The 24462-nt window shown below is 45.9% G+C and overlaps 1 protein-coding gene across 2 annotated transcripts in view; it reads left to right on the top strand.

The window, feature by feature from the left end:
• The first annotated feature begins 4 nt into the window (after positions 1-4).
• Positions 5-24462, top strand: part of BIN2 (bridging integrator 2) — a 30994-nt gene continuing 6536 nt past the window's right edge. Inside the window, exons 1-9 of one of the 2 annotated variants that reach the window (XM_080811341.1) lie at positions 5-115; positions 6540-6620; positions 15605-15659; positions 15957-16051; positions 16622-16717; positions 18612-18719; positions 19059-19144; positions 20531-20606; positions 21436-21518. In XM_080811341.1, coding sequence (XP_080667467.1) covers positions 35-115; positions 6540-6620; positions 15605-15659; positions 15957-16051; positions 16622-16717; positions 18612-18719; positions 19059-19144; positions 20531-20606; positions 21436-21518 — 761 coding nt within the window. In that variant the 5' untranslated portion in view covers positions 5-34. The remainder of the gene's footprint in view (positions 116-6539; positions 6621-15604; positions 15660-15956; positions 16052-16621; positions 16718-18611; positions 18720-19058; positions 19145-20530; positions 20607-21435; positions 21519-24462) is intronic. The other variant, XM_080811342.1, reaches the window with a different exon arrangement.

Below are 24462 nucleotides of genomic sequence, written 5' to 3'. Positions count from 1 at the left end.
AGGCCGCCTGGCCAGGCCGCCCGGAGCCGGCAGGATGGCGGAGGGCAAGGCGGGAGGCGCCGCCGGCTTGTTCGCCAAGCAGGTGCAGAAGAAGTTCAGCAGGGCCCAGGAGAAGGTAGGTGGCCGGGGCCACCCCACCCGCCGGTCCCGCCAGCCGGACGCGGTGAGAGGGGCGTAGGGTCCCCGGGGGGCCTGGGCCGAACCGATGGGTCCCCGGCTTCCCCTGCAGACGGGAGTGGGACTTGGTTTCCCTTAAAATAGAATGATTTGAGAGAACGGAGGAAGTCACCCGATTTCGGAGGACGCCGAGGAGACGACAGTCTCCCTCAGGAAACCTGAACAAGGCTCGGGCCGACCCAGGACAGGTGGGAGAAAGGAACCAACGTTGGCAGTTTTTGTCGTAGCAGTCCAGCGACGATGGTATTTTACAGATGATGAAATTGAAGGTTCGAAAGGGAGAAGCTCCCCAAAGTCGTAAGGCAGCCATGACCCGCTGTGCTACCAGCGAGGACCACCTATTCCACAAGGACTAGAGTAATTCTGCAGGGTTCTTTCTGTACCCGCCCCTTCCTGGCCTCTGCCCGTTGTTGAAGCTGGTGTAAGCGGTAGCCCGTATCTGCCTTCTGTGCGGTCTCTTTGGTGTTGGAAAGTACCTGGCCCGTGGTGATGAAGGAGCATCTCTTTCTAGATTGTGTCCTCCGTTTAGCTCTGGGTGGCCCTACTCCAGCACTAGCATGTAGGTAAGCTGTCCCCCTGTAACACCTCTCTACACATTTTAATGACATTCTTGTTTCTGCCTGTCCAGAGTCTGCCCTTCCCTTGTCACCTGAAGCTCTCAGCTCTCCACCTATCAATCCCTGGTAGATGAACGTCCTTTCTCTGTCTTTGAGGAAGCCAGAGCCATGTGAAAGAGTGGAGGAAAAGGAAAGATTTTGTGTGGCTAGATTTACTCTAACTTCACCTTGATCGTGGTTTCAGCATCTTGAAAGGCTGTCTAGTTAAAATCTGATCGCGATCAGAGCCTGTGGGCAGATCTAGTTAGAAACCGTGTGGAGGAACTGGAGGGACCAGCTACACTATCATTTGGAAAAACAAAGAAAATCCAGAAGACCAAAAACTCATGGATAGTAGTTATTTTAAAAAAAAAAAAAAAAAACAGCAATTGGTTTTACCTCCCTCTTTCACCTCCTGTCCTTATCCAGCCGATCATCAACACTGTGCCCCTGGCTTGGGATTTCTCTCCTTTTCAAAGCATGGACTCGAAAGTCTTAGATAAATAATGTCCTGCTCGGGGCTTCAGGTTCTGCATCTGTAAAAATGAGAAAGTCGATGTTAAGTGATTTGGAAATTAGACGTGGTAAGGATATACCAAAGCGAGAGAAGGGGTGAGGGTGCCTCGAACCTCAGAGGCAAATACTTCCTAAAGGGAGAACCAGCCACCCAGGTACACCCTGTTCTTCCTGGTCTGAACCCCGAGAAAACAGAGAGCCCCCTCACATCTGTCTGCCCTAGGGAACTTGCAGGTTAAGGCAGAAAACAGGAAGATGTCCTGAACCCAGACATAAACACAAAGGCAGGCAGACCCTGAACTTGGAGGAGTACCTCTGGCCCCCTGGAGGTCGTTGATGTACTTGGATAGGGTGGGAATGGCCTGGAATGTGGGAAGGAGCTCAACTCAGCCTATCAGAGTGGTTGAGTCCTGAGAGGTTTTTGAAGTCAAGACAAGTTACCATCAAAAGAAAGGACTCCCTGGTACACTTTACAGTTGTCGTGTTTTTCTTTATAAGCAGTTGGCTGTAATATTCTGAGTAATATGTAGTAACTCAGGTGTCACATAGTCACATGGGTCAAATATTAAGCGTCTGTGATTGACAAGGCACAGGAAATTAAGAAAGACACCATCTCTCTCTCTATGAGGCCAGCATTCTCATGGTATGGTCTCACTTCGTCTTTGCAACACTTTGAGCATGTTATTAACAGCCCAATTTTAGAAATGAAGAAACGAGACTTCAAAGCAATTGGCAAATGGCAGAACTATCACTGAAGGCCAGGTGTCCCGCCTTTGGATCCCAACCCCAGACCGCTGTCTTTACAAGGCTCCAGATAAACCATCCTGACATCTGTGCCTGCCCACTTCCTGCTGCTATCTCAGGGGCAAAAGTAGGAGGAGAAACCCCTTTTGCTCAGGCCTCCTCTGGAGAGCCAGGAGTGAAGGTCCAGTGAGTGTCACACACAGTGGAGATGAAGCATTCTTTTTGTTTTATTTTCCAGTTTCCACCCAGACTCAGCATGTGACTGAATTGTGTTTTTACAGCAAGATCCTTCTTCACATTTCAGATGAATGCTTTCACCATCTGTTTGTGATTTCTCTGTGGCAAATCTCTCCGTTCTCCCCTGAGAAGGGGCATTGTTTACCACCTCTTTGTCGGTCTTTTCCTCTACTGACTTTTACTCAACTTGTCTTCCAGAGGGTTCTGTCAACAATACTTACAGAAAAATTCCTTTGTCCAGGATTCTGGGCTGGACCCAGGAAGGAATTTAGAGATGAGTAAGAGGTACTCTCACCTGCCAGAAGCTTTCAGTCTAGTTTAAAAAAAAAAAAAAAAGGTGAAATGAGTCACCTGAGGGGTCTGCACTCTGGGAATTCAGAGGAGGGAAAGACAGGAGAATCGAGGGAGGTTTTATAGTAGAGGCGGAATTTGAGATGGGAATTATGGCTGATTAGTAGTTCCTCAGGCAACTGGTGCAGGAGCATTCGAGCTAAGGAATGCCAGTATGAGCAAGGCCTGGAGTGTGGAAATCCTTTGAGGCCGAATAGTGAGAAATGCAGCTCAGCTGGAACACAGGGAGTGGTGGCAGAAAAGGCTGGAAAGTATATTAAGACCATGTTCAGGAAGAGCTCACTTTAGCATATATCCTGAAAATGAGGATTTCTCACATAAACTACAGTACGGTTGTCCCACCTAAGGAAAAATTTTTAACAAAATTCCATAATATCTTACCCGGGTCCTGTTCAAATTTCCCCAGTGGAGAGAGTAAACTAAAATATAATAAATGATTATGGGGGGAGGGTCCTGGTAAAGAACCATAGCGTCCAAACATATCTGCAATGATTTCTTTTTTTAAGCTTCGTGCTCATACCCCAATGTACATAAACGTTAAAATAGGTCAATGAACCCTGGAATGTTCTCGACCTTTTTCATGAAGCTTTCACATTTTGCCACATCCACTTTGTCTCCTGTTCGTGTTCTTTCTCTCTAAATGTCTCCTGTTCTGCTGGAGACCAAATTCTTAATGTAGAACTTTAGGGACCAGCATTCATCAGCAAGTGACCCAGAGGTAAAATCTATTCATTCTTTCAGATGTTTGCTGAGCATGTACCTTCTCTTCTGTCAGGGAACTCTGGATAAGGAAGAATGTCTGCAGCATAGGTCATGTGTCCTGATACACAGCCCTGTTGCCAATGGCAACAAGTGACTTAGGGCCCAGGGCACTGGGTGATGCTTTCAGGGTGATATCACACTCCTTTTTTCAGTTTCGGAATTAAAGGCAGGAGTGTTCAGCACACACACTCACAGCCCTTCGAAGCCTTTTGCCTTGAACTCTGTGGGGGCTGGAGAGATCGGGTGTGCCCCATTAACTCAAGACGGAGCTGACCATCCTTTCTGCCCCTTCCACCTAAAAAATGAACCATGCCCCCCAGGCAAAGGAAGGGAGGAGTAGCAGGAAGGAAGTGAGAGAGGCGCTTACTGCTTAAACAAGGTGGTTTTGCAACTTTCTGGTAGAGGACCGTGTTTTGTTGGTGGGGGAGGGAGGGTTGGGTCGGGAAGCTGGCGGACTCTGCATACCCAGGGCCAGGTGTTCCGTGAGGTGAAGTTAGACACACAGACGGACCTATGGCTGAACTGAGAAGGAAATAGACAGGTGCTCCTAGGGAAGGGAGTGGAACTCGACAAACAACAGTGGGTTTGTATTGAGTGCTCCCTGCAGGGTAGCACTGGGAAAGCATGTCACTTAATCCTCCCAACAACTCCAGGAGATGCTGTCATCTTAGTGGGGGAAGGGGAGTTCTCTAACTGGAGGCTCAAGAGACACCTAGTTTTATTTGCCCAAAGGCTTACAGCAGTAAGTGGAAAGGCCAAGGCAAGGCATATTCTGTTTGAGCCCTTGATCATAACCACCCCAGAGAGGGCTCCAGAAGTGAGAGATGCCAACCCCAGGATTAAGAACGGAGACACATGGGTCTGAGGCTCTACATAGGGCCTCCCTCACTCCCAGGACCTGGGCACTTTTGCCTGTGATTCAGAGCCGTTCGCAATGAGAAGGCAGTCTCCCTTTCTAGCTCCCTTACCCACCACTCCCCATAACACACTCTAAACCAGCCACACGGAGCCATCTCAAAAAGCTGTGTGAAAATGGGTACTTCTCTGACTTTGTCTCTTTCCATTCTCCCGCTTTATACTCTATTCCAGTCTAGCAAAATCTTTGTGTTTTTTTTTAAGGCCTTATTTATTTATTTAAGAGAGGAGAGCATGAGCGAGGGGAGGGGCAGAGGGAGAGGGAGAAAGAGACTCCCTGCTGAGCAGGGAACCCAAGGCAGGGCTTAATTTCAGGACCCTGGGATCATGACGTGAGCCAAAGGCAGACACTTAACCAACTGAGGTACCCAGGCGCTCTGTAGTTTAGCAAAATCTTAATTCAAGGCCCAGGCTTTTGATCCTCTCCTATATTAGTCCCACTCTCCTTCCTGTTAGAAGTATTAAGTATCTCTTTATTGGATACTGAGAAATCTAGGTGAATAAGGCAAGTACCCAATTCTCAAGGAGCCCACAGTTTAGAAGGACACACAGCTAGATAAATACAAATAATAAAACAGTAATAGAAGTGTATGCAAGGTGGGGAGGTTGTAAGCACTTAGGAGGGAGTGATTAACTCAACAGGGTGAAGTAGATGTGGTTAAGCGTCATAAAAGGATGTGGAGTATGAATTAGGGTTTTTACATCTTTTTTTGTTTGTTTTTTGAGTCCTCTCTATAGCCAATCTGAGGCTCGAACTCACCACCCTGAGATCAAGAATCTCCTGCTCTTCTGACTGAGCCAGCCAGGTGCCCCTAAATGGGTTTTGTTTTTTGTTTTTGTTTTTTTAATAGTTGCCTGAGAGACAAGGAGGGGAAGAACATTCCAGAAAGAGGGCACAGCATCTACAACAAGCAACAGTATGGCTTATTCTGGAAACTAAAAAAGTGTTAGGGAGGGGACCTGCAGGAAGGAGGACTAGTGCAAGGTGAGGCTTACTGAGGAGTCAGGTCATTGAGACCTGTCTGCGTGCTGGAGTTTGAACTACAGCTGATAGATACGTATGGGCATTTCATACAAATCCGTGGAGCAGACGAGTGGAGAATCGTGAGAAGGCGTTAAGTAGCAGCATGAAAGGCCTGTTGGCAGATGAGAAACAGCGAGCACAGAGAACAAAGCGATGACAGACTTGAAGGCATGGGATGGTTTTCAGAGATGGACACAGTGCGGATACGATGAAGGAAGTGAGAGAGAAGTAGTTGAGGGCAACCCCCGAGATTCTTCCTTGGACCTGGGTAGGGGGTGTTAGTGGTGCCTCTTTCCAAACTGGGGGCTCCAGGTAGTAGAGCCTGGGCTTGCTATCTTGTTTATAGGTGAGCGTCTCCTGGGAGAACAGGCATGGTATCTTTTTCATTTCCCTGTCCTTTGCTTTAGCACAGAGACTAGAGCAGTGGTTGGCTCTCAGGTTCGCAGGGGAGAGGAGATAGACACGGAGAGCCTTCATTTCAAGCTGAGTTTCAAGTTTGTTTTATCAGTGTTCCTCACAGTTTTCCACAAGGGCCCTCCCAAGAAAAGTCACCTTCATACCTGCCTCTCTCACCTCATCTATCTAGAGGAATCTGTGGCTGTGGCTGGAAGAGGGTCTTATAAGCAAAAAGTCTTCAAGCCTCCTGTTTTACCTTTAAAATTAAGCAATGCTTGGGGTGCCTGGGTGGCTCAGCAGGTTAAGCCTCTGCCTTCGGCTCAGGTCATGATCTCAGGGTTTTGGGATCGAGCCCTGCATTGGGCTGTCTGCTCAGTGGGGAGCCTGCTTCCCTCTCTCTCTTCCTGTCTCTCTGCCTACTTGTGAGCTTTCTGTCAAATAAATAAATAAAATGTGCTTAAAAAAATTAAGCAATGCACATTTTACATTCTTCTTATTAATCCTTATTTTAATGTAATACCCCCCCCAAAAAAAACCCACTCTAAATAACAAGTCATTCCTGGCATATATGCCCTATTTATTCCAGGCTTTATATATACCCCCAGCATACTACTGTGTATCCCCAAGTGTACCCCAATTTGAGAAGAACCACAAAATGTGATTTTTTTTTCGTGATGTGCTATATTTTTTATTCCATTGGGCTGATAGGAATACAGACCTTTAACTGCATCTGAGACTCTGAGAAGCCAGAGTCCCATGAGGCCAACGGATGAGAAAGACTTGACTCTAACCTTATGGACCTTTCCAACTCACATTCCCAGGTACTGCAGAAGTTGGGGAAAACTGTGGAAACCAAAGATGAACGGTTTGAACAAAGTGCCAACAACTTCTACCATCAACAGGTAATCTGGGGTGGGCGGGGGTGGGGTGGGGAAGGGAGGCTTGGAGGAGGCAAGGAGACAGGAGGGCTGAATGGCAGAAGAAACAGCAGGTTCTACAAATCAGCAGGCACCCCTACTAAGCCATCCTCCCACCTCATCCCCCTGCCCAGGGGTAAGGGCTACAGGGTGACCTGCTGCTTACCACTTTCCCTGGCAACCGGAGAAACTTCCCTTTCCCGTTCCTGCTGACCTGGGTTTTGGGGGAGAGACAAGTGCTCTTATTTTCTCTTAATGGTCCCCCTGGCTATGCTGGGATCCCCAGGTCCTTAGACAAAGTTGCAGTGAACCCCTACCCCCTCTGTTTTTGGCTTACCACTTCCCCAGGGTGCCTGTTTCCCACCCTCCGGCTCTTCTCATCGGGGTAGCACCCTCTTTTCCTTGCTGCCTCTTTGTCTACTCCCTCTGCCTCACCCGAGCCCTCATTTCTAAAGAATCCCTCCATCTTTCACCTGTCATTCTCCCCAACACACCTCCTCTTCTCCCTGTGCCTTCTGTCTTCGCCGGATACTACGGGTCATTTTATGTAGAAATTTCCATTCAGAAATGGATGACAGGTTTGGCCTCCCAGGGGATATTTCACTTCCCGTCTCCACCTGCCAGGCATTGTGCTTGGTGCTTTACGCACGTGATCTCATTTAACCATCACCTCAGTCCCGGAGGTTGCCGTCCCCTCTTTATCATAGAAGGGGGTCATTCACTTACATGACTGTGCAGTTGTCATGCCGTTCAACCGCTTCACTCCAGGTTAGGTCCCAGCTCACAGGTTAGGGACACAGTCGCCCGCTAGACTGCTTCTCCTCAGACACCAGTCACACGTGCCTGAGCTCCCATGCCCCCCTGCACTCCTGACCAGCGCTACAAATTTGGGGGTTCCTACTGGCCACTCAGCTTCCACAATCCATGAGGACAACTGACAGAACTCAGGAAAGTGCTCTAGTTACAATCACTGCGTTATTACAAACGATACACATTAGGACCTGCCAAGTGAAGAGACACATAAGGTGAGGCCTGGGAGATCTCCGAATGAGAAGCTTCTGCGTCCTCAAGACATGTCACCTTCCCGGCATGCTGCTAGAGGAAAGGGGGGAGGGAAGCTCACCAAAGCCTCAGTTGTCTAGAGCTTTTTTAATTGTGATTTCCTTACCTAGTGAATCCTGGCTACATGATTGAATTTAATCTCTAGCTCCCATTCTCTCCCCTCTGCTGGAGGTCAAGCTGATATCACCTGTCTCAAGGCCCCAGCCCTCTAATCACATGGTTCATCTTTCCAGCCTGACCAGCCACCGGCCTGAGTCATTTGTTTAGCATAAACTGACTCTGATCTGAGAGGCCCACCATGAATAACAAACACATTCCTGTCACTCAGGAAATTCCAAGGAGTTAGAAGTTACTTCCCAGGAACTGGGGACAAAGGCCAGCTAAATTCTTTATTGGATGGTATCAGTAAATTGAATTATATGGAAAATAATTCTCTAAAATTATATTAAAAGGACATTCACTATAATTCAGCAGTTGATTATATATTAGAATCACTTGGGAAACATATGTATAATTTAGAGATTTTATGTATTTATTTGAGAGAGAGAGAGAGCATGAGTTGGGGGAGAGGCAGACAGGGAGAGGCAGACTCCCTGCTGAGCAGGGAGCCTCATTTGGATGCGGGCTCGATCCTTGGAGCCTGGGATCATGACCTGAGCCAAAGACAGATACTTAACCAGCTGAGCCACCCAGGCACCCTTTTGGAAATATTTTTACATGGGAGATGTCTGATAGTAGGGCTTGGGAATCTGTACTTTTAAAGTTGTTAAAATGGAAGATTTCAAATATATGCAAAGATAGGAAAACTTGTATGATCCATGTGTACATACCCATCTCTTAGCTTTAATAATTAATCAACTCATTTCTGTCTCCACCTACTTTCCCTCATCTTTGATTACTGTGAAGCAAATTCTATATATCCTATCGTTTTATCCAGAAAAATTTCATTACCGATCTCTAAAGATAAGGACTTTTTAAAAATATAACCACAAAGCCATTATCACACCTAAAAATATTTTCTCCGAGATAAATACTCCTTTCCAACAAACCAGAAAGGACAAGAAAAACATGAATTAAAAAATCCTGGTTTCGGGGCACCTGCATGGCTCAGTCATGATCCTGTGATGGAGCCAAAGCAGGCCCCTTCTCCACCTGGAGTCTGCTTCTCCCTGTATGTCTGCCCCCCACCCCGCCCCCGCCATGTGGTCTCTCTCTCAAATAAATGAATAAAATCTTAAAAAAAAAAAAAACCTTATTTCACACCCTCCCATGCTACCACCACCGTTGTTTTATATCCTTATAATCACCCGGCTATGAATGTGTATGATCTCTAAGTAAATCCACAATAAATAGATAGTTTACCAAAGTGAGACTATTCCATTGACACTGGTTTTATAACTTGCCGTTTTCAGTTAACAATATAATATAATATCCTTTCTGATACCCCACTAAAATGTAAGACTAAGTGATATCTTCAAAAAGTAGCACTAATTTTTTAAAAATTTTATTTATTTATTTGACAGAGAGAAAAGGATCACAAATAGGTGGGGGGGGGGGGAGCAGGCTCCCCGCCGAGCAGAGAGCCGGATCCGGGGCTCAATCCTAGGACCCTGAGATCATGACCTGAGCCCAAGGCAGAGGCTTAACCCACTGAGCCACCCAGGTACCCCAGTAGCACTAATTTCTTGACATAAAATATCCAGTTAATGTTCACATTCTCCTAATGATGTCTTTTTTTTTTTTTTAGTTTGTTTAAATCAGCAACTTGTTGGCGTGTTTAAGTCTCTTAGGTTTAAAGTTAAATCTCTTTATCTGCAGCTTTCTGATCCCTCCCTCTTTGCAGTTTGTTTATCGATGACACTAGATTGTCCTCCCGCAGTTTCCTGCAGCCTCAACTTGATCGATTAGGTCCTCAGAGTATTGTTTAGCCTTCTCGCTTGGTTCTGGTATTTTCTATAAATTCATAGTTGGGTTTAGAGGCTTGATGAGATTCAGATATTTGTTTGTTTGGGCGGCAAGAATACTTGGTATTTTTATAGGCCTGAGAGTTTTCCACCGGGAGGCACATGATGGCTGCGTGTCTCCCTGTTTTGTGGGACATTAACAGCCTTGGTTGATTATTAACTAGGGAGCCTGTGTTCTATATTAACTTTTCAGGTAGTGACGATGTCGTAGCGAGTCTGAGAACAGCATTTGGCAACCAGCGGTTGAGTCAAAGTAGGGGGAAATAGGATCTGAGAAGGAGGTGGTTTAATCAAGGTAAAAGCCGAAGAGCTTGGGGTGCCTGGGTGGCTCAGCGGGTTAAAGCCTCTGCCTTCGGCTCAGGTCATGATCCCAGGGTCCTGGGATCGAGCCCCACATCGGGCTCTCTGCTCGGCGGGGAGCCTGCTTCCTCCTCTCTCTCTGCCTGTCTCTCTGCCTACTTGTGATCTCTGCCAAATAAATAAATAAATAAATAAAATTAAAAAAAAAAAAAGCCGAAGAGCTGCCGAGCTGGGATTCCAACTTAAACCCTTTGCTTTTCCACCTGCACCTCACCAGGAGGCCTCCGTGGGCTTCTGCTCAGTGATTGCTCTGTTCTGCTTCTAACTGCAGCGTGAAAAGAACAGGAATTAGTAAGTCAACACCCACATCGAGAGCTTTCTGACTCTTGACTCATTCTGCACCTCAGTCTTTCCTCTTCCTCTCTGCCTTAAAGGATGGCTCTGCCAATGGCAGGTGTGTGGGCAGAAAGGATAGGAGATGAAGGAAAGACCATCAAGAAGAGGATAGGATGTTGACAGTCCCCTCAGAATTTCCTGGGGGAGTCCACCACCTGAACAACACTGGAAGTGGGGGGAGGTGGATTTGAGAAATGAAATAGAGGTTGAATAGGAATAAGGGAAAGTTTTCCTCTGAGTGAAGGATTCTCCTCTAGTAACTGGTATTTGAGCGTGCGTGGAAAGGTCACTTCACAAGGTCACGGGGTCTGCTACACACCAGAGACTGGGCTAGATTCTGGGACTCCAGTGTGAATAAGATAACACACCTGCCCTCAGGCTCTCACAGTTTAGGAAGAAAGACAACAGCAATACAGCCCAGTCTGAGACTGGACCTGGGGTGGCTAAGACAAACAGGAGGGAAAAGCACAAGGTCAAGGAGATTGAAGTGAAGTATTCCAGAAGGTGGACCAGTTAGTTGGTCATGTGCCCAGGGCCTTACCGCAATCAGCTTGTAGGTAAACTTTTCATTAATAAGTAAATATCACTCCCAAACTTCCCAGCCTGATTTCAAGATCTTGCCATTTGCCTGGGTTCCTAACCAAATTTCCATAGGTAAGTTTTCCTTGAGGGCTCTGCTTGGCTGCTGCTTCAAACCATATTAAATAGGAAGAATTGTTTTCCACAAGCAGCATTTTAATCTCTTGTTTCTGGTAGTGACAGCTGCTTCCAAGTTATTTCATTTAAAATCAAACCTAGGGTGCCTGGGTGGCTCAGACCCTTAAACTTCTGCCTTTGGCTTGGGTCATGATTCCAGGATCCTGGGATTGAGTCCCACATCGGGCCCCTTGCTCAATGGGAACCTGTTTCTCCCTCTCCCTCTGCCTCCCCCTGCTTGTACTCTCTCTCTCTCTTTGTCAAATAAATAAATAAAATCTTTTTAAAAATAATAAAATAAAATAAAACCTAATGGGGCACCTGGGTGGCTCAGTCGGTTAAGCCTCTGACTCAGTTTTGGCTCAGGTCATGATCTCAGGGTCTTGAGATCAAGCCCCACATTGGGCTCCATGCTCAGTGGGGAGTCTGTTGGAGAGTCTCTCTCTCTCTCTCTGCCCCTCCCCCTGCTTGTGCATGCTCTCTCTCTCTTTCTCTCTCAAATAAATAAGTAAATAAAATCAAACCAGCTTCTTGTCTCCCTTCTGGACCTCCATCAAATCAAGCACTTTCAGCACTCACTCAGGATTGGTCATGCTACTTCCTGTTTTGCTGAGTGTTTGGATTTCTCTGAGTCTATTTCTCTCCAGCAAGTGGGGGAACCCCAGGCCAAGGACTCTCTCAGCATGTAGCTTTGTCTGCCTAAGTGCTTAGGACAAGTTTCCAGAGGGAGTGGTCCATTAACTGAGGGCTGAGGCTGTCTGCATAAGGGGGAGGAAGGCCCAACTCAGACTCTTCATGGGGCTGCCAAGAATTTGGCAAGGATTCAGAGAGCCCAAGTGATAAAATCATAAGCTACAGGCGTAGAAATGGCCTTACCCAACATTTATAGAGGAGGAAAATAAAGCCAGAAAAGTGGAATAACTTGCAGGGTTTTGACTCCCAGACAAGTGGGAACATAAGACTGGGAAAGTTTTATCTGTCAAGAAAGAAGAGAGATGCTGGGCAACCTGGAGCCATTTTGGAGCTGGGAGACAGAGACAGAGAGGCCAGCAAAATAAGAGGAAACCCAGTGGTGCCCACTTCCCGCTACCACTACACACACGCACACACACACTCTCATACTCTTTATCTCCTCAAAGGAAAGAGCAAGAACGTAAAGAACTTGGACCTACAGGTTTGTTGTTTTTTTTTTAAGATTTTATTTATTTATTTGACGGAGATCACAAGTAGGCAGAGAGGCAGGCAGAGAGAGAGGAGGAAGCAGGCTCCCTGCTGAGCAGGGAGCCTGATTTGGGGCTTGATCCCAGGACCCTGGGATCACGACCTGAGCTGAAGGCAGAGGCTTTAACCCACTGAGCCACCCAGGCGCCCCTTGGACCTACAGGTTTGATGTGAAAACAGAAATACATTTGGGCTTCTGAGAGTGCAGGGGAAGGCAGAAGGCATTCACATTTTATGGACTCTGATATTGATAGAACCCCCTGGTTTTGCACAGTGGACACACAACCTCCGTAGTCATGCACGATAGCCTTGATTACTGATCCAATTTTTCAGGCCACATAATATCTAATGGGAGAAAAACAATTTTGATTTCATTTGTAGAAATCACGTGAGATGGTTTAACAGCTTTTATTACTTATATGTGTATTTTGGAGACCAAATCTTCATGGTGAAGTAAAAAGTTGAACCCACGTTTTTTTCTTTCAAAAAAGCACTTGAAATCCTTGTTAATTTTTATAATCCTTAGAACTCTCTCAAACTTTGGCTATCAGATTTTTAAAACTCTTAAACTTATACCCACCTACCAGATCCAGGTTTAAAAGATTTTATGTACATTGAACATCTTAGACTGTTTAAACTTTTTTCCCATGAATGAACAAGCAAAAAGGAAATGAAACATCCTTCCTGGTGAATGCTGAGTGTTTCTGAATTTTGGTGACTGACTGTCTCCATTGTGCTATTGAAAGCACTTCCTTAAGGTCACCAATGACCTCCAGTTACCAAGTCCAGTGACTGTGACTGGTTCTTCCTGGACTCTAGCCTCTCTGTAGCATCTGGTCCCTCCTTGGTCATTCCCGGGTCATTCTCCGGGTCCCCACTTGCTGTGACACCCCACACAACATCGGTTCTTCTCCCACCTCTCTGACAGTGTCTTCAACTCCCTTGAGACCACCTAAGGGTTGGTGTCCCTTGAGCCCTGGCATTCAGCCCCAAGGACTTTTAACCTGAGGTATGGTCAAGTGTTTGGACTGGCTTAGAAGTGAGGCAAAAAGATGGACAAAATAATTGTTCCAATTTTCTTTGACCTAGTTGACCTAGATTTTTTGCAACTGAATTTACATAATAATGATCTTTCCTGCAGGATTTCCACAGGGAAAAAAAAATACATATTTTTAAGATTTATTTATTTGAGGGGCACCTGGGTGGCTCAGATGGTTAAGCATCTGCCTTCAGCTCGGGTCATGATCCTAGGGTCCTGGAACAGAGCTCTGCATCAGGCTCCCTGCTTTGGTGGGGAGCCTGCTTCTCCCTCTCTCTCTGCTGTCCCCCCGCTTGTGCTCTCTGCTCTCTCTGTCAAATAAATAAATAAAATCCTTAAAAAAAAAAAAGATATATTTATATGAGAGAGCTGTGGGGGAGGGGCAGAGGCAGAGGGAGAGAGAGAACCCCAAGCAGACTCCCCACTGAGCGTGAACCCCAACGTGGGGCCAATCTCACAGCCTATGTCCTGACCTGAACCAAAACCAAGAGTCAGATGCTTAACCAACTGAGACACCCAGGTGCCCCCCCACAGATAAAAAAATCTTTAAGTTGTTAGGTAGAATTTTCTGATTTTCAGGGCTTTTTTTTAATGTATTTTTTTTTATTTGTCAGAGAGAGTGAGCATAGGCAGACAGAGAGGCAGGCAGAGGCAGAGGGAGAAGCAGGCTCCCTGCTGAGCAAGGAGCCCGATGCGGGACTCGATCCCAGGACCCTGGGATCATGACCTGAGCTGAAGGCAGCTGCTTAACCAACTGAGCCACCCAGGCGTCCCTGATTTTCAGGTTTTTGCCCATAAATTTTTTTATACTGTTGGTTTGCTCACTGAACCTATCTAGTACTGAACACAAGCAAATAAAACAAATGAACAAGTTCATAAGTGCTTTATGGTACATGCATAATACATCTTAACTTAAATACTCCTTCCCCGGAACTGGTGTGAGGATCACTATTCAGACCCATCGGCCCTGCCCTGTGGCTTACCTTTCAGTGGGCTACCTCTTTCAGTCCAGGCCCACACTCCAGAAGTCACGCTCCATATGTCAATGGTCTGGCCTCAAACTCCCTTCTCATACAACTTCTAGAAACTGGAGTCCACGCAGAGGAAAGAGACCAGAATCAGAAAGGGCTTTAAATAATGCTAGGAGCAACAACAGAGGGAGCTTATGAAAGACAGGACTCGATGCAGGGTCTGGGAAATATGTCTTCCAACATGTGCGAGAGATACCAGATCTGCTCTGAGTACAGAAGGCCAGCCCAAGAGCAGTGGACCAGAGTTGTAGCAGACCTATTTAAAACTGAAGGACAGGGATGCTGCCTGGGTGTCTCAGTCGCTTAACCGTCTGCCTTCGGCTCAGGTCATGATCCCAGGGTCCTAGGATCAAGTCCCGCATCGGGCTCCATGCTCAGGGGGGAACCTGCTCCACCTACCACTCCTCCTGCTTGTGAGCTCTCCCTCTCTCTCTCACACACATAAATAAAATATTTATGAATAAATAAAATCAAAGCACAACCTTCACAAGAGGTCATGAGTTTCTAGTCGCTGGTGGTATTCAAGAAACAGAAGCTAAATGGACATTCATCTGTTGGGCTGGAGATCTGAACATCTAAACTTGAGTGATACCTTCCTCTTCTTTTCTCCCTTCCTCTTCATTTTCCAGGGAGGAGAGCTAGGCTGTGCTTGTGAGGCCCAACCAAAAAAAAATTGAGAATTGAAACACAGGAGCGAAGATAAGGTTGGGTAGACAGAGCTATAGATGAGGCCATCAGAGTTGGAACAGGAGGAGAATCAGTGATGAGCCATTTGGAAGAGAAGTGTAAAGCGCATGACTGATGGAAGGGGAAGGTAAAGGGAGGCAAGGCAGAGAAGGACGTCAGGGAGAGGAGAAGAATGGCCTGTGTGGGGGTTCAGGGGAGGAAGAAGGCCGAGTGTCTGCAGAAGATGGTGGCAGATGACTTACCCAGAGAGGAAGGTGTAAGCCAGAGGATCGCATCGATACAGTCATGTAGGACACTTAAATTTCAGCGGAGGACCTGGGGTATAGGCTTTTGTTCACTAGAAGGGAGAACAGAGGCAAGAAGGCCTGCCAGTGCCATAGGAACAATCTCCAAACAGAAACTGCCCCCAAAAAGACAACCTACAACTTCTGGGTGAAGAGAACAAAGGCTGATTTGTACCATTTGCAAATTCCAGGACTGATTTCTGCTTCTAACCTGACTTCTCTACCTTGACCTCTAAAGCATCTCTCCAAATGTATCTCTTTGGTCATCAAAAGCACTTCTCCCTTTCAGGCAGAAGGCCAGAAGCTCTACAAGGATTTGAAGAACTTCCTTAGTGCAGTCAAAGGTGGGTAGTGTGTCACACAGGAGAAGCGAGCTTCTGAGGGCTCTGGGGGTGGAAAGAAAAACAACCATTCTCGGGCATTTTATCACTTGCCTGCCCCTGATGCCCGCAACTCATGGGCATAGGAAGAGCAGCCTTTCTTGTCCCAGCACCCCCGTCCACCAGTTTTCCTCACGGATCACCCAAACCTTCTGGGTATGCGTCCTTTGGAGAGGACCCGCTGCTCTGCCCGTTTACCCAGATGGTTACAGCAGCCTCCCTCGGGGGAAGGTATGGTAGGACCGACTTCTGTCCTTTCAGTGATGCATGAAAGTTCGAAGAGAGTGTCAGAAACCCTGCAGGAGATCTACAGCAGCGAGTGGGATGGTCATGAGGAGCTGAAGGCCATTGCAGGGGTAAGAGCGTCCTGGCTTTAGAGTTCTTCTGCACTCACCCCTGCCCTCATCTCAGCCTTCTCTTAGCTTCTCCGTCCAAGCAAACAGGAAAGCAAAGGAGCCAGTCTGAACCCCTCATGTGTATAGCCTCAGTCATGGGTGGTAGCACAAAGCAGCAACCGTGAAGGTAAAGACAAGTGTTCCCTGGTCTGCGGATGCCTCTGCGGTCTGCCATCTTCCCCTCCTTAAAACCTTACAGAAGCTGTACCTACATAAAACCCAACTGGTTGTCTTGGAAAACTAACTTCATGCCATTTTTTTCCTCCCAAATTTCCCTGTCCTTCAAGCTCTAGAGTCCAAGACTCTGACTGCCTTTTCCTGTTCTTGTCCCTGAATATATGGCCAGGCTGTTACAGGGCAGTTCCTAAGGGCAGGGCTGGTTCTTCATCTGACCCTTTGCCAGAACCTAACGTGATATTCTAAACACAGCGCTCCAAAAAGGCAGTTTGCTGCAGGAAGGATTTGGGTTTTCCCCTGGTATCCAGTTGTTGCCGAGAAGCGGGGCCCTCACCTCTGCCCTCTGCCCCACAGAATAATGATCTTCTTTGGGAAGACTATGAAGAGAAACTAGCCGACCAGGCTTTGAGGACCATGGAAAACTACGTAGCCCAGTTCAGCGAGATTAAGGTAATCGGTTTCAGAGTCGAGGGGGGCCCCCCAGAGGTTAGAGGACATACAGGGTCAACATCCTAAGTAGAGTTCAAGCCCACGGTTAGGAATGAAGCTAAGGGAAAAAGATTTAAAAATCAGGGGTTGGATAGGGTTAGGGTGGAGGGTTAAAGGTGTTAAGGGCATGTTTGTTTGTTTATTTATTTACTTATTTTATATATATATCTGTGTGTGTATATATATATTTTTAGTGATGTTCAACAAGTTTATTTATTTATTTATTTTTAAGATTTTATTTATTATTATTTGACAGAAATAGCGAGGGAGGAAACACAAGCAGAGGGAATGGGAGAGGGAGAAGCAGGCTTCTTGCTGGGCAGGGAGCCTGATGGGGGGCTCGATCCCAGGACCCAGGGATCATAACCTGAGCAGAAGAAAGACACTTAATGAACTGAGCCACCCAGGCACCCCAAGGGCATGTTTAGAATTAAGTTTCAGTGAACTAGATCCGAGTGAGTTTTGAATTAGATCCAGGTCAAGGCATCCATTTTAGTGGTGAAAAGAAAAAATAGCTAATAGGGATGCCTGGGTGGCTCAGTTGGTTAAACGGCTGCCTTCGGCTCAGGTCATGATCCCAGGGTCCTGGAATCAAGTCCCACATGGGGCTCCTTGCTCAGCGGACAACCTGCTTCTCCCTCTCCCTCTGCCATTCCCCCTGCTTGTGCTCTCTCTCTCTGACAAATTAGTAAGTAAAAATTTTTTTTTTAAAAAACCAGCTGATATACGGGGCACCTGGGTGGTTCAGTGGGTTAAAGCCTCTGCCTTTGGCTCAGGTCATGATCTCAGGGTCCTGGGATTGAGCCCTGCATCCCCCTCTCTCTTTGCCTGCCTCTCTGCCTACTTGTGATCTCTGTCAAATAAATAAAATAAAATCTTAAAAAAACAAACAAACTAGCTGATATGTTTATTGTAGAGAAGACGAAACTTGGAGGAATCATGAGTCATAACAATTATCTTCCAGTACTGGAAGGTCTGTTAGGTAAAAGAGGGATGCAGCCTGTTCTAAGTGGTTTCAGAGAACAGAGTTAGAATTCATTGATTCGTTCAACTCAGATTTATGAAGTTTCTACCCTGTCAGGCACTGCGCTGCTTATAGATTCATACGGAGAAATTAGAGGGATCCTGACTTAAGTTTCTCATAGAGCTTTCAAACACTGAAATATACTGTGAAGTTGAGAGTTGAAGTTCAACTTCAAGCAAAAGTTGAACTACTGATTTTGAGTAGTACAGAGAAGCTCCATGTATGAAGTAGGAAGTTGGACCAGACAATCACTAAGATCCTTGCAAAATCTAGGATTGGATTTGTAGTTCGAATGAGACTGCATAGATGCTCTCTCAGTGCACACCGTAATTTACTACTTTTATTACGCTTTAGGGTTTTCAAAGCACTTTGTAGTCAGTGTTTGATCTTTAAAATAACACTTTAGAGCAGATGAGGCTGCTGAAGTTCTAGAAGAGATGTGACTTGCCCTCTGGCACAAGGCTAATAGGTGGCAGCATTGAGAGTAAGACCCCAATCTCCTGACTTTGAATTCAGCTGGATCCTCAAGGCCATTGCTCCTGGAGGCTGAACCCATTTTTTTAGTGGGTTCATAGGAAATATTAACATTTAGTGCAGGCTTCCACGAGCTCTGTAGGATTTCCCTCTATCTCCCCATCCCCGCTGCCACCCGCAATGAGAATCCCCATTCTTTCCAAATAGCGAGAGAAATCCCATGGGCTCCAAGCTGTTAGAAAGTGAAATTTGGTAATAGGACCCAGTAATTGTGCCTCTGTGTTTGCTACTCTGTTAACCTGCATCCCGGCCGCTGAAAAGTAAGTATCAAGGCCCTCTCTCCTGACTCTGGTTTAGGAAAGAATTGCCAAGCGGGGTCGGAAACTTGTGGACTATGACAGTGCCCGACACCACCTGGAGGCAGTTCAGAATGCCAAGAAGAAAGATGAGGCCAAGACTGCCAAGGTAAAAAAAAAAAAAAAAAAAAAACCACAAAACAAAACAAAACGGTGAAACCTTCCTGCCCTCTCTCCCCTCTGTAACAGTGGCAAGTCACTGGGCCAAGCCAGGTTTAGGAAATGATAAATTCAGCATCCAGCGTCCCAAAGGAAATCCTGTTTTCCCTGACACCAGTGCTCAAAGGATAGTCAGAGATGCCAAGGCTGGGGAGGGCACGGGTCTGGGGAAGGAGAGATGTGGTTCCAGGTAAGCCAAGTCCCTAAGAGGAATGCAGGGAAGATAGGTGGCCTCCTCAAGCCTCAGATTCCAGATTAAGGGAATCTGTCCTCTCTTTTACCCCCCCAGGCAGAGGAAGAGTTCAACAAAGCCCAGAGTGTGTTTGAAGACTTGAACCAGGAACTGCTGGAGGAGCTACCTGTTCTTTATCACAGGTAATGGTTGACAGTCAGGAAAGGCCTAGACTTCTGGGCCGACAAAGGCCCAGGTTACCTGGCAACCCAAGCATGTCGCCTCATGAAAAGAGCTCTGTTCCCAGAGCGGGATGTTGCCTCAGCCCTGCTACGGGCTGGCTGGGCGATCTTAGGCAAATGGCCTTATCACCCCAGACGCTGGTTTCTTCATCTGCAACACGGAGATAGCCGTGCTTGGCCTGCCAGCTTTTCCGGTTTCAAGGCAAGATGCTTATCGGCTAGGAGTGATCTTGGCAAGTCAATTACTGTCATCATAGGAACTAGGAATATCTGGTTTCATGCTTCAGTGTGTATTGTTTTAAACGAGCTTGGTTCTTTTTTTTTTTAAAGATTTTTTTTTTATTTATTTATTTGATAGAGATCACAAGTAGGCAGAGGGGCAGGCAGAGAGAGAGGGAGGAAGCAGGCTCCCTGCTGAGCAGAGAGCCTGATGCGGGGCTCCATCCCAGGACCCTGGGATCATGATCTGAGCTGAAGGCAGAGGCTTAACCCACTGAGCCACCCAGGCGCCCCGAGCTTGGTTCTTGAACATCCAGATTGATCTAGAAGATAAACCATGGGATGATTATTTCTATTAATGATGTCTTTGCTTCACAGAAGGTAAAAGTGTTTTAGATGTATCTGGGTAGAAATTCTGTTTGTATCCTATTTTCGTTGTACAAGATATGCTGCAATGTAGTTGTAGTCAGTATTTTATGTTGGCACTTAATATTAGTCTATGTATGATGGAGCCTTTTAAATAACTACATGTATATTCAAACATATGTGACTTATGTGACTCCTGATTTAAATAGCACTGAAATTTAATACAGTTTCTTTAAATGTAAATTGCCCCAATTCGTTTATAGTAGAATTCCACTAATGTGCACACCACTCCATAGCAGTCCAAGTAGTGTGTAACAAGAAAGAATAATTATTTATTACAATAATTATTATTGCATGGCCTTATATTTAGAGCACACTTTAAAAAGGCCTCAGAGTACTTTCATTCATATCTACTTTAATACCTAAAGAGCCTGAATCAAGAGAGCTTCATGCAACTAGAGGTCTCTCCTACTTTGATGTCAGACTGGACTGATAAGTGTCTCCTCTGACCTTCCCACCCTCTTGCAAGAGTCAAGTGTGCTCCTGGCCTGGCTTGACAAGTCCAGATTCCAGAACATCCTGAGTCTAGGGTATGGGGTGCTTTTCTCTGAGGAGTCTTGGTGTTGGCAGGTGTTGGCTTAAGCTCCTACCTTGTATTTCAAAAGGTTTCCTTTACTAACCTTACCTGGATGTGTTGTTATGGGTTTTTTTGTTATTGTTTTATTTTTTGTTGTTGTTTTTTGTTTTTTTGCCTCCTGACAGTCGTATTGGATGTTACGTGACCATCTTCCAAAACATTTCCAACCTGAGGGACGTCTTCTACAGGGAGATGAGCAAGGTGAGAAACCTCTGGCCAAGGTAGACACCTAGGTGGGTTTTTCTAGGAAATAGGAAAGTAGCCCTAATGTACATAATCATATTAAATATTGATCGTAGCACCCCAGGTTTGAGCCCTCAACTGATCGTGTTGAACTGTGTTAAAGCACAGGTGTGCACATCAGAGGGCCCTCCCTGTCTCCATGAACAACTGAATAATGGCAACCAGACTTGACCTTCAGATAAATAAAGGAGGTTAGGCCTGTGGAAGGAAGAGCTGAAATGCGGAACCAAGCTGTGAAATCTTTATCTTGTGTTGCTAGGGAGCAAAGGGGGCAGTGTTTAAATACAGGTCAGTCTCTTAGGTAGCTGGGCATGAATGGCGAAGGCTGGTCCTGTTCAGTGAGAGGCAGCCCCGGAACACTACCACATGGGGCCTTTTCTAGTCCCAGGTTTCTGAGACTCGGTTCTGTCACAACATTAATTAAATCCATGTACACATCGACATATTCCTCTCCACACTTGCTTTAGCTAAATGATGGTTTACCTCGTTAATATTTCTTCCCTGGATTACCTGAGAGAAGCTAGAACCTCAACTTAAACATCAAATATCAAGGATCCACCTTGAGAGAGCCGCCCGTCTGACAGAAGAGGCAAAACTTAAGACACAGTCCAGGAAGAAGGGGCATCAGGCAGGGTCCTGGACGCTAGTGCCAAAGAGATAAGGGGGACTTTTGTAGTTAAGGGTAGGGAGGGTATTGTTTTGGGAACTGTGTGAAAGGGAGAGGAGAAGGGATATGTCTGTCTCAGGTCCCCACCAGCTAGCGACCCATGTCTCTTGCTGGCTATAGCTGAACCACAGTCTCTACGAGGTGATGAGCAAACTGGAGAAGCAACATTCCAACAAAGTCTTTGTGGTGAAGGGAGTATCCAGGTGAGCAACTCCTCTGAGACTCCTTGCTCCTTCGCGTCTCCTGTCAATATATGCAGCGCTCTCGCTGTACCCGATCCTGGCCTTCCCTTCGTGTTCACGTCCATGATATTGTTAGTTATTTGTATTATGGCCCTATATAAATCCTTTTTCTTTGTGTGAACTATTTCAGCGATCACTAAAGGTATAAAGAACGATGCACTAAAAAAGAATACAGTAAGTAGCCATACAGCTATCACCCAATCTACAAAATCAACTATCCTATGTACTATTGAAGTCCCCAGTGTCCCCCTCCCCACCCGTCCTGCCCCCTCATCTAAGGTAACCACTGTCTTAAATTCAATATCTGCTTTTCTTTTTACTTTTTGACACGCATATATACCCACAGAAACTACCGTTTGCATGTTTTTAAACTTTAGAAAATGGAATTACACTACGGATGTACCTCTGCAACTCCTTTTGGTCTCTCTGTACTCTTTGTGAGGGTCGTGGGCCCTGCTGCTGCACGTTGCCAGCTCTGGTCTTTCCTTTCCCGGTTACGGATGCTGTTGTGGAGCTAGTCTACAATTTATTTATCCGTCCTCCTGCTCATAGACATTTGGGTGGTTTTCCAGTTTCCTGCTCTTACAAATAATGTTGCAATGGACACATTTTACATGGCTCCTGTGACTGTTACCAAGAGTGTCTTTAGGGTGTGTACTGGGAGTGGAGTTGCTGAGTCACGGGCCTTGCATCTGGGCCTCTTCAGCCTTACTAGACATTGGCATTGTCCAGCGGCTTTCTAAAGTGCCCAGTTTATAACCCACCAGCAGCAGATAAGAGCCCCTGTTGCTCCATATTCTCGCTACACGTGACCTTGTCAGACTTACTAATTTTTCCAAACTAACAGATACGAAATGGATTTTTTTTGCAACTTTAATTCATATCTCCACAATTGGAGCTAGCTTGAACTTCTTTCCATGTTATTGGCCATTTAAGGTTCCTTCCTGGGGCCTTCCTGTTTATCCTTGTTTTCACATTTTTCATTTAGATTGTTTATCTTTTTAAATTTTTTTTAAAGATTTTATGTATTTATTTGTCAGAGAGAGCGAGCACAGGCAGAGGGAGCAGCAGGCTCCCCACTGAGCAAGGAGCCCAATGCAGGGCTTGATCCAAGGACTCTGGGATCATGACCTGAGCTGAAGGCAGAAGCTTAGCCAACTGAGCCATCTGGGCAACTCTAGATTGTTTATGTTTTTTTAAAAAATTGATTTATAGAACAATTCAGTCGTCCTTTAGAATGTGATCACTTTCTCATTCTGAAGCCTTTGCTTAGGAAGATTTAAGTTCCTACTACATACAGGGTTTTATGCTGAGAGTTAGGGATCCAAAGACATAGGAGATGTGTCCTTTGGGTGATTTACCAAAAGTTGGAAGGACAGGAAGTGTACCTAAGGAGACGAGGAACAATATAAGTTTGCCCATACTAAGTATCTGATGAGACCAGCAGGAATTCCAGAGACGAAGGTACTTGCCATCGTATGGATGGTCAGGGAAGACTTTAAAAGGAGGTGGTGAAACTGACCTTGGGACTTGAAAGAAGAATCGGGCTCATATTATTAGTACTGTTCATTTAGCAATTTGTTATAGACTATTAAAAATCATCACTAAAGGGTCAATGTAGATTTTCTATATGAATTCCCTTTTGCTCTTAAAAATTCTGTTTCTCCTTTTCCCAGCATTAAAAGCCAAAGTTCTTTCTGTCTCTTCATCTGAAACCTACTATCATTTAAACCACGATGTCCCAGAACCTTGTAGGGAAATCTTTTTTTTTTCTTGCTATGTCCTGGGCCTTCTAAACCTGCTGACTCCAAGAATGCTGGTGCTAGAAGGAACCTCTGTCACTCAGCTTATCTTACTTCAGAAACTCCCAAAAGGCAGGAACTAAGTTTCTCTCTCTCTCTTCCTATGCCTGTTTCCCATCCTTGTGCCCATATAATTGGTACCTGTCAAGTAAATATTTGTGAGTTGCTTAATCCGCTTGTGGACAGTACGTAGGAGGCACCTGAGCAGGCGAGAAGGAATCAAGCTGATGTTGACTGTAGAAGCACTCAGCCCGGTATCCAGCATACTTGATAAACGTTACAGTCAATTTCATTATCCGTGGTGCTCGTGTTCTATAAAGTAACGGCAAGCACCAGATTCATGAATACTGAACCATTGCTGCTAAGGGAAACACAGTGTTAGGTTCCTGTGAGTTTCTGCTCCCAGCGTCTTCATCAGCCAATCAATACATAACCTCGTCTCCTGTGTGTTTCTGTTTAAAGACACCTTATTTGCTACATATTGCTGGGGTGCCTGCGTGGCTCAGTCAGTTACGCATCTGACTCTTGATTTCGGCTCAGGTCATGATCTCAGGGTTGTGGAATCGAGCCCCAGGTCAGGCTCTGTGCTCAGTGTTGAGTCTGCTTGAGATTCTCCTCTGCCTCTGCTCCTCCCCCGTCTTGTGCTCACTCTCTAAATAAACAAGTAGTATATATCATTGATTCCTTCATATAGAACTTCTAGCCAACAGCACCATAATTCATGCTGGAGGGAAACTTCTCTAACGTGTTCTTTCTCTGTAAGGCATGTCACAGTTTTCTGGCCCTAAGCACTTTAGTGCCATACTTGGAGACCATTTTAAACAGCAGAATCACCAACAAAAAGCACAACAATGTGAAAAACATGGCCATATGGACACATTTGCAGTGTAAGAGCCGAAACACAGCAGAGGATTGCCTTCTTATACCTCAGCTGGGAAAGTGCTCGTCTAGGCACTCATCTTTCAAAGCTCGTGTATGTCCACGGCTCACTGCAAAGGCATCATGAGAATTAATTTTGGAGTTGCAAATAGGTTTTAGGGAGGAGGTGAACTTGCAAATACAGAATCCGCAAGGACCAACTGTATATCTATCACCCAGGGAAT

The sequence above is a fragment of the Martes martes genome (genome assembly GCF_963455335.1).
Source record: "Martes martes genome assembly, chromosome: 8".
In the NCBI taxonomy this organism is placed as follows: Eukaryota; Metazoa; Chordata; class Mammalia; order Carnivora; family Mustelidae; genus Martes; species Martes martes.
Note: the sequence above shows the minus strand (reverse complement) of the source record. Positions and strands in the feature narration are given on the sequence as shown.